Raw genomic sequence first — 10,313 nt, 5'->3', positions numbered from 1 at the left:
AACCCCCCCCCCCAGACAAGGCCGTGCCCAGCCAATACATGGCCGTCCCCTCTGCATGGCTGTTTCTCTATGTGACGAACGCCCATCGCTACCACTGGAGCTCCAGAGGGGCAGGGTAAAAGAGCCAACGGGAGCCCCATCGGTCGTGGCTTCCACCTGTAAGCACTGGGTATAAACGCACAGGTGGGTATGGTCTGGTGTTTCCAGCAGCTTCGGGACCCTGTGAGCAGGGTAAATGGCTCCCAGCTACAGGGAACTGTGAGCACCACTGTGCACCACTTATCAGGTGTCACTGTGAACAGCCCTGGCAGCCGAACACACGCTTCAGAGGGACCACTGCCCAGAAAACACACAACCCCCAGTAACAACGGGGCATGCCGACAGACTGGAGACAGACACTACTTCAAGGGCTGTAGCACTGCAGGGGAAGGGCTCCACATCACCAACTCAGACCCACGAGCCTCAATCCCAGCCCCGGATGGCTGTTTTCTCCTCTCCTTTATGTGGTCACGAGCAAGATTTCTGAAGAGCAAGAGCAATTTTTCTGTGTTTGCAAGCCTTCATGTCACCCCAGTCTGTCAAAAGTGTCCCACTTAGAAAGAAGGGGCTGTACCTGAGCTGCTCACCCTCTTCCCGACAGCGGGTATCATCTGGATTCATTAAGCCACGCTCTCATTTCCTAGAACTGTGGGTTCCCAAGGAGGAGCCCTGCACATATGCCATGATGGCATTCTGCAAGAAGGTTGCTCGCTGAGCCTCTTCTTGCCTCATCCTGGAGATGTCTGCCTCTTTCATTCGCAGCTTCTCCAGCAGCATAGAGATTTCACCTTCTTTGTCCAGCAGTGCCTCGCGGTGATTACTTGACAGGGCTGTGAAAGAAGAGCAGCGTGAGTGAAGAAAATCAGGGCGTCCCTAGAATAAACAGGAGCAATACATTATAGGCAGAGCCAAAGGCAGTGGAAGCAGGATGGTCAGCAGGCACACGAGAAGCTGTCCGAGACGGTGGGAGAGGTTCTGCACAGACAAGACGTTACACTTCACTGGTCAGAAAATCCAAACATTTTGCTTGCTGTGCAGCTCCGGATGGTTACCCAAGTCTTGGTCTCTACGAGGACAAAAATTTCTGCAAGCACACCAGGATGGAGGGTACAATTCCTGGTTGTATGTGCAGGCAGGAAGCACCGTTGTCACTACCCATAAGGGCAGCTCAGTTCCAGGCCCACTGTACGGTAAGCTCGGCATTACCGCCTGAGAAGCACGGAAGGGTCCATCACCTTTCAGCTGTCTCTCCAGGGCTGCAATCTTCTCTCTCAGCCCGTCCTGTGCCGTGCGTTCGGCCTGCAGGTGTCCAATCTGCTCCTGCAGTTCCACTTTCACCTTATTCACCTCTGTCACTTTCTCCTCTTCCTTACTGTTCAGCTCCTGACACACAAAGACAAATCCGTGAAAAACCAAACAACTTCTGCAACTTGTTCCAGCCCTGTGGTGACCGTAGCTCTGCCTCAGTCCAAATTACCTGCTGAAGCTCCTCTAGCCGCCTTCTGAGCCCATCAGCATGCAGGCTCAACTGATGGGCTTTGGCTTGGGCCTCAGCAACCATCTGTTTTTGCTTAAGGCAGCAGTTCTGAGCTTCATCCCGTGACTCAGTCATCAGCCGCAGCTTCTCTTCTAGGTGTTCTAATCGCTGCTGCTGTAATACACAAAGGAAAATGAAAATATATCTGTCCCGTTCCATTCCTGTGAAGGGATTCTCCCCTTTTTGTTCCCAACACAGTGAACTCTTGTGACTGAGTCAACTGGCACGGAAGAACGGGATTTAGCCACCACGGATACGGTGCTCTCCTCGCATCCAGGAGTGAATCTGAGCGGCTTTCTGTTGCCAGGAAAAACACTCTGACGGAGATGCTGAGATGCCCAGCTCACCCGCTGAGAAACAGCGGCATGTCCTTGGTAGAAGCACCAATGTCACCACCGGTGTTTACCACTGATGTTCACCCTCACTTCCTCCGTATCCCACATGGCTCTAAACAGTGCTGCACGTGGATAAGCAACTGCTGCGTCCTTCCACAGACACAGACGGCAGCTTTTATGTCTGTAACTCAGTAAGGCATTTTCTTTTGTAACGTCACATACAAGTGAACATCCTAATAATTCGGGTGTGCTTTTTTTGTTCTTTTTCACAGGGTGTTGACTTCATTGCCATTTTTACAAAGTTCAACTCTACAGTCACTTTTTTTTAATCCATCAGCAGTGGCCACCTGTGGGAATTTCTGAGTCCAGAGAAACAAGAGCAGCCCATGGAAGCCACTGTTAAACTGAAGGATCCTGGCTGTTAGCTTCGGAGGTTGACAGCTTAAATGAAACCTGCTATGACAATACCCCCATCCATTCTGTTACTCCTGGAAAGCACAGAGCAGGCGGGGATAGCAGGTCCATTCTGCAGTCAAATCAAAGCAGACTTTTCCGGACTCCTTCCTCAGAGAGCCCACTATCTGCAGGCCAGTGAAACCCAGAGCAGGGAGGAACTCAGCAGCTCCCAGAAACAACAACACAGGCTAGGCTGCCAAATCCACTCCTCCTGACAGGGCTTGTCCTTACCTCCTCCAGCCGTGCCTGATTCCGGACTTTCATTAACTCCTCCTCTGCCTGGCCTCGCTCAGCGAGTGCAGCTGCTTTGGCTTGGCTCAGCTCCTGCCACAGAAACATGGAAGATCATTCCAGATAGAGACGCTGCATCACTGCAACACTGACCAGAAAGTATCAGCAGCTTCCAGTTGCAGGCTACGATGTGGCACAGCTCACTCTCTCTCTCAGGGGCAGGGAAAACAAACCCAGATTACATACCTTTTTAATTTCAAGATTGCCATCAAAATTCAATGAGAAATTGAATTATATGAGGGCAAGTAAGGGGTGATGCTTTCCAAAGACAGGGGAGTAGGAGAGGGCAGCGCTGGATATAGCCGGGGGAACAGATAAGGAGAAATATGCAACACTGCCTGGGAGCACATGGGAAACGTGAGAAGTCAAATCCTGCTAAGAATCTAACCATGTTCAATGGGATGTTCATTTTTGTTCAGTCAGAACCTAGAAATTTCTCCCTGGACACTTTTCCTTCCTTAGTCCAAAGCAGTAAAAATAATTTTAGGTGGTAAACTGCTGATTTTTTTTCCTCCCTATAGCATGTGACAATTTTTACATTGGTCAGCAATGGAAGACTCCACAAAGCTCCTGACAGACTTCCCTGCCACTGCTACCTGAGCATTCCAACTCTCCTGGAGCATCCATTCTCACCTCCTCCAGAGCTATCCGCACAGCCTCCAGCCTCTGGATCCTGTCCTGCATGGACCGTTCGCTGGCCTCAATGTGCTGTGTCATACGATCCACCTGCAAAGCAGCAGAAAACATTTAAGCAAGTGCCAGAAAACCACTCCTACCTCCAGGCGCAGCGGCACGGCCATTCGGCATGAGAAAGGGCATCCTCTCACTGACCCACCTACCACCAGAGAAAAACCTCTAACCTCCCTCAGAGCTCCACTGGGAAACTGTAACAGAGAGAGAATCTGCCCTCTAGAAACTGCGAGCTTTAGACAGAGATCTCTTCCAGGCCAAGACCGAGTCGAGCTCTCATCTTCAGGTGGTATGAAACACCAGAGATTCACTTTCTAGTTGCAATGTAGCTAAAATCTTACTGGCCTATGTCTTTTCTTACAAGATTTCAAAATCTTCAGAGATTTTTGAGAGATTTCACACCGCAGTAAACACTCCAAAGGGAGCTGATCGCAGCCTCTTGTCCTGTCCACACTCAGACAAAACCCCCTGAAACGTAACAGGAGGAGCTAGCAAGCTGAGCTCTGATAAGGATTGGTTGCGTAGAGTGTCTATGTCTCAATTTCCTCCTTCAGTGAGCATGACGAGGCCGCTTATTCATAATGACCACCCTCTGCACAGCACGACTGACACACGGGCCAGCCTCCAAGCCTCTTTTGTAGAGCCACGTACCGCTTTGGCCCATACTCTCATAAGCCACAAGTCTTTCTAGCTGGTAGAATCTCTCGTGATCTCTTCAGCTAGGCTTTGCTACTATTCCTACAGTAAGTCTGAGTCTACTCATTTTCAAACTTGTTTAAGAGCAGCGTACAATGACCAATGACCTCCAGCGGCACCCGTTCATCAGGACCAAAAAGAGGCTAACCTTGGGATGCTGCAGAAACCCCATTCTTACCTCTCTTACCCGGAGGGATTCCATGTCTTCAAGGCTTTGTTTAAATCTTCTCTTCTCCATTTTCAGGCATTCTGCAGATTAAAAGCAGGCATATCAGGACCACGCTTTCCTGCTACACAAGCTATACTTATACTCCATCACAAACTCTTCCACACTTTCTCCTTGGCCGCCCTGCACATTTCCTCATGGACAGTAACCCCAACCCATAAGTGTCCATGAGCTGTTTCTGCCCCCGCACTCACCCTCAGCCTGCATGGCCCGCAGCTTCAGCTCTGCTGTTGTGTTGGTCAAGTCTTGTTTTACCTGAGATAGCTGATCCTGCTTTTCTTTCCTCTTTGCTGCTCATTCACTTTCTGTATTTCCAAGGGCAATCAACCAGAAATGTGGTATAGAAAGGATGTCTCGCACTTTTTTAGCCTGCTGAACTTTGCACTTCTTCTCTAACTCATCCACCTACAAGGAAATCACCAGCACAAAGTATTTTCTTTTCCTATTAGCAGAGAAAGCTGGCTGTACAGAACGATCAGCAGAAACTCAAGCAAGGGTCAAAGCAGAGGACATACAGACAGAGCAGAAGTGAACAATGTCCAAGTCCTGCTTCTCAGCCTTGGATTTGCTTTCCTACCTGGCTTCTTAGAAGCAGATTTTTCTCCTTGGCATCAGACAAATCATGCAAAAGCTTGCCTTCCCGACCAGCACCTTCCTGCAAACAGAATCAGAATTAAGAACCTGCGTTCACCTTAGTTCTCGCACTGCCAACCCACTCCAACCTACACCCTAAACACCACGGCTCCTCTCCACACCTGGCACTCACCTATCTAATTTATTGTTGTGGCAGCTGTGGTTAACCCGCTAAAAATCACGCTTGCCTATCCCATCCAGCATCCCCCAAATCCACACCAACCAGGTTTGACCTGGAACCCTGCTCTCAAACCTAACTAGGACTTATCCAGCTCACCTGCTTTTGCTGCTGGAGCTCCATAAAGTGGCGCTCAGCCAGGCTGGTTTGTTCCTGCTTTGCGGAATTCAGTAGCTCTCCCAAACTGTGCACCTTTTGCTCAGACAGAGCCAGGGCAGCTTCAGTCATCTGCAGCCTATTCAGAGAAACAGGTTCCAGAGACCTTTCTAAAGGAGACACTTCCAGTGAGCTCTCTACGCCACGTGGTACAAGGTGATAGCACATATTTGGCAGCAGATGAAACCACGCTAGTTAAATGAGGCGTTTTACACCCCTGGGAAAGAAAGGACACTGCTTCTCTCCACACCGAAGAGCTTCTGCAAACAGTGTGTGACCTGGGATGTCGCAGGGCCTGCTGTTCTGGTGCCCTGTTGCGTTTTGCCTGTTGTCTTCCACGAGCTGTTTTCCCTGCCTAGACCCCTCCAGGATTTGCCCGCTCTCACAGGAGAAAGCAGCTGAGTATTTTACACCACTGCAAGGGACAGTTTTACACACAGGTAGCAGAAACAATCTGCTTACTCTGTACATGAGGGACACGTCCACCTTGAGAGATTCCATCATACCTGATGGCACTGAGCGAGCCAGGCTCATCAGGGTTTGTAAGTCTAACCCCTGTCAAGTGCACATAGCCCTGCACAGTCTAACACTGCTTTTGGGCAGCTCCACCTCGCTGTTCCTAAGCACACAATCTCACGAGCCAGGTTCCTCCATATCGGCAGTGGTTCTGAGGATACTGCCAGGGGAAGCAGGTACAGCCTTTTACCAGGCTGTAAACTGCACAAGGAACGTGCCCCATCCCCACAATCCATTTTTTCCCTTTTCACCCTCTGTAATTCACTTGTTCTTACAACAAAGCACTGTAATTTTACTTAAGAGCAGGCTAAAAGCTAGCGTGGCAAACCCAAAGGACTGATCTGACTATAATTTCTGAATACTACTGCAGAAGTAAGCCAACAGTCAGCCAGCCACTCTATAAGACTATCCCCCTTCTGAACAGCTCTGCTCAGCACTGCCTGTGCAGCCCAGAACAGCGGGAAGGATAACTCCTTCCTCCTCTATACCTGGCTTTCAGGGAATTCACAAGAGAGTGCTGCTCATTCAACGCCTCCTGCAGCTGGCTGACTCGTGCTGCAGACATCCTGCATCGGCGGGGTGGGGAGGAGGGTGGTTGGAAAAGAGGGAAAAAAAAAAGGTGGGTCATTTCTGCTAGGAAATGGAGAGGGTCCAAATCTGCTATCAAATTGCAGACAGCACTCAAAAATTCAACTCACCTGCCACTCCTGGCTATTTCTTCTTTCTGCTTGTCTATAGTGTCCATCAAATCCAAGAACTGTGAACAAGACAAACATCAGAGAGAAAACGAACTGCATTAGCTCAAAACATTTATGCTCCTCATCTTTCTCTGCCTAGTGACGGCTGAAGATGGGCCAAGCCACTCTACTGACTCGAAGCAAACTGGAGGCTTGACAGGGTCAGCAGCACATCTGACTGAGGTCACTGACTATAGAGACTCTGCACCATTGGGGGTCAGAAGGAAAAGAGACTCATATTTCCAGGCTTTCACCACTGGGAAAGTATCAAACCAGTTGCCAAAGAAGAACTGAAAGCACAAACATGGGTGGGAGGAAAAAAAAAAAAAAAAAAAAAAAGTCACCAAAACTCCTCCAGAATCCAAAGTGAACGCATTCAACAGGGCACATGTCCATACCAGTACTGCCATGGATTTGATTCCTGGGCAACCTAACTCAGAGAAAGAGCCCAACTTACTATCTTTGCCCATAAAGATACACATGCAACTTCAGGTGCACAATAATCCTGTCACTGAGTGTTTCATGGGGACACCAAGGGAAAGCACAGGATTCCAGCTGCCCCATTTGAACTGACAACATGTAAAATTCCTGACCTGCTTGGTCTTCTCATCCTTCAGACTCAGGACCTCCCTGCTGAGTATGTACTCTCGGTTCTGGGTCTCCCTGAGGATAGTCTGACGGTCTTGGTTGTGATCCATGGCTTGTTCTGAGGCAGAGAGAGCAGGAGAACATGCACACATTTCTAAAGCTGCAGAGCAGCAAGCACTGCTGGAAGAGAGCACTCAGCATGACGCCTGGCTACCAGAAGCACCAGGACAACAGCCCTGCTCAGGCTGGCCCACGCAGAGAGAGCGCTCTCATCTCACAGACACAGGGTGGGGAGGAATCAAACCGCACAGTGTGTGTGCGTGGAGTAATAAACAAATAAGCCAGAGGAGAGCCACTCGGGTCCACTGCGGGTAGGACAACAACAAAGGACATGCCGCGTTAGCCACACCTGAACTTGGCTGCTCCGAGGCAAGCTACAGCCCCAAGTTCTCCCACATTCACACAGAACAGTCATCTCCAAATAATTTTTTCCTCTTGCTGGTACAGGTGGCACTTCCAACCTGACCAGCCCTCACTGAAGGACAAGAGGAAGCGAGGTAGGGCACTGTGTAAATGCTGTTGAGATAGGGAGAGGAGGAGGGACAGCTCTCTTCTGGAGCAGCAAGTGCCCTATATCCCTCGAGTGCTGAAACCGGAAAGGAGTTACTGATTCTTCCCTGTGCAACAAGTAATGCTCACCCACAGCTTTCAGGATGTCACTAGGAACGTTGTTCCCAGCCAGCTCAAGCTTCTTCAGGGTCCTGTTGCTGTGCAGGCAGTTCAGCAAAGCTCGGCCACCCAGAAGCCCAATATTATTCCAACGCAAATCTATAAAGAAAGCAAACTTTCACTCTGGTAGTCACACATCTGCTGAAAAACAGAGGGCTCAGGACCCATGCTCCTGACACGTGTGTGAGCAGGGCTACCTACTTCAAGGTGGTCTCGGCACAAATACAGATGAACACCGTCTCCCTTTTCAAGGTAAGCGAGAGGGAGGGGAACTGACAGACAAAGCAGGAAAGGCAAGGATGACTCAGTTACTAAGTGCAGTGAAGTACAGGAAGCCATTAAGGTTTGAAAGACACACAAGTCTGCATCTCATGAGCCTTCCTGCCACAACCACCATCGGTGGATGAGAAAGAACTGCCACCGAGACACATTTTCCTGAAGGAAATCCTGGCAAAATTCCTTAACTAAGGACAAAGCAAGCGTGAAGTCTCAGTCTGGCAGGAGGCATACCAACAGCCTCCACCAACAGGAATGAACCCCTTCCCTCCTCCACTAAGCACTGTCCTGCTCCAGGCACACGATCTTCATCTGCAGGTTTGCTTCCAAAGATCCCAGTGACAGAGGCCAATCTCCTCAGGCCACGGGGCTGTAACCTCCATTCCCCGCACAGAGCCTGCAGAGCACTCCAGAACCAACAGGACTTGAGAATGACAATGACCGGCCGGCAGAGATCAGGGAGGCTGCAGCGACCCTGAAGATGCACGTGCGTGCGCGCTTCTCTATGTAGGTGGGTAAAGAACTTACCCAGCTCCTGAAGGCTGGTGTTTTGTTTCAGTGCCACGGCCAGCTCTCCGGCCCCGCGATGGTCAATCTGGTTGTTGCGCAGATCTAGCCGCTGGAGAAAGTTGTTTGCTCCCAGCCCTTGGCAGAAAAAGGAAAAGGCCTCCTCCCACATGCCAAGGTTGTTCCATTCCAAGATTAGGCTAGGGAAAATCAGATCGTATTAGAGTTCACGGAGTAAACGTACTGCTGCAAGAGCTTGCACGATACCCGGATCACGGCAGCCATTTGAGCACCCAGCTCCACTAACAGACCCAGTTTCTGGCAACTGGATGGTGCAAGGGCCCTGCATCCTCCAAAAGGGCACCTCCAGTTCTCACCCCTCCATCTGTCCCGTGCCTCACAAGAAACTGCATCACTTGAGGTTCCTCCATCCCCAACAAACGCCACTCTCAATGCTTTTCTAATGTTGTGCTCCATCTGGCAGGAATAACCAAAAGAGAGGTAGGCACAATTTTTTACCTCCTGATGGATTTGTTCTGCAAAAGAAGTTTTCCCAACACCTCAGCTCCCAAGGCTCGCAGGTTATTGCCCTGTAACAGAAGTCCCAGGTGATCAGGGGGCTTTGCCCTCTCCCATCCCAGCTATCCCAAAACCACCAGGTGCACCCCAGCTGCGATGACCATTTCAGTCTGTCAAAGATGGTCTGAGTAACATCTGTTAGACATATCGGTCAGCTTTCCAGAAACTAAACAACCTTGGGAGGAAGAGGGGACACACACGGTGACAATCTTGTGAGGCACGTGGCTGAGCGCTCACGAAAATCACAGGCCACGATGGGACGGAAAATGCTGATTCTAGATAAGCAGAACCATTTTGACACACTTCATTAAAAAGGGCTCGGCTGTCACCAGCACAGATGAGAAAGGAAGGTGCGATGCTGTTTAGGGAATAGCTGTGTGCCAGAGGAATATAGACAGAGCCACTCTCACAGCAGAGTGACCATCATGTCTGAAAGCGGATGCTCAGTTCCAAGCCCCAGGCTAGCTGGAAGACATGGGCAGCTGGATAAAGTCTACAGAAGCACAAGTCAAACAACTAGTAACTCACTGACTAATACAAAAACACAAAGAAAAGCCTACTTGCGCCTCATCTAACAAAGTGGCAACTGATGGAAGATGTACACCAATAACTTCCTACCGAAACAGAATAACTCAATAAAAACAGACAAAGATGAGCTGCACAGTGACTTTGGGAAGTTGTGGCATGGTGTTACGGATGCGAGGACTGAGTCACTAGAGGACGAGAACTTTACAGCAATACTCATCTTACAGAACAATTCTGCACCAGGAACATCTATTTCTAATTCAGATTAAGCCTGCCCTACTAGCTTCTTCCCCATCTCTTCTTAATTTTATTTGAGCGCACTCACCTTCAAATCCAAAGATTTGACTGTGGTGTTGGAGCAAAGACCGTGCAACAGAAGTTTCGCACCTAAGTAGAAAGAAAAAAAAACAGAAAAAGAAAAGGAGCTGTTTATTTCATATATGTAACCCTCTGCCTGAGCTGGAGGAGAAAGCAGCCAGCCAGCTCAAGAGACATGGCTACGAGAAAACGCGTGACATGGGCACCGCGGCTGGAAAGCGCGAGTCTGAACCTTCAGGGCAGCATATTTTTATATATTCTCAGAGATAGGTGCCTGCGCGGAGAACTGCATGTCCCCCCG

The 10,313-nt window shown here is 49.7% G+C and overlaps 1 protein-coding gene across 1 annotated transcript; it reads right to left on the bottom strand.

Annotated features, from left to right (window-relative positions):
• Window positions 1–603: 603 nt before the first annotated feature.
• LRRC45 (leucine rich repeat containing 45) lies at window positions 604–10,081 on the bottom strand (the record flags this gene model as incomplete). The annotated part of the gene is made up of 17 exons (XM_010138235.1): window positions 604–869; window positions 1,275–1,422; window positions 1,517–1,690; window positions 2,599–2,691; window positions 3,292–3,384; window positions 4,223–4,293; window positions 4,465–4,540; window positions 4,640–4,675; window positions 4,848–4,925; window positions 5,181–5,316; window positions 6,242–6,319; window positions 6,452–6,510; window positions 7,084–7,196; window positions 7,778–7,906; window positions 8,612–8,790; window positions 9,110–9,180; window positions 10,020–10,081. Coding segments are annotated over 17 exons (1,793 nt in total), but the record flags the coding sequence as incomplete, so codon positions are not given.
• Window positions 10,082–10,313: the final 232 nt, after the last annotated feature.

The sequence above is a fragment of the Buceros rhinoceros genome, unplaced genomic scaffold, assembly GCF_000710305.1.
Source record: "Buceros rhinoceros silvestris isolate BGI_N320 unplaced genomic scaffold, ASM71030v1 scaffold38406, whole genome shotgun sequence".
NCBI classification, from domain to species: Eukaryota; Metazoa; Chordata; class Aves; order Bucerotiformes; family Bucerotidae; genus Buceros; species Buceros rhinoceros.
Note: the sequence above shows the minus strand (reverse complement) of the source record. Positions and strands in the feature narration are given on the sequence as shown.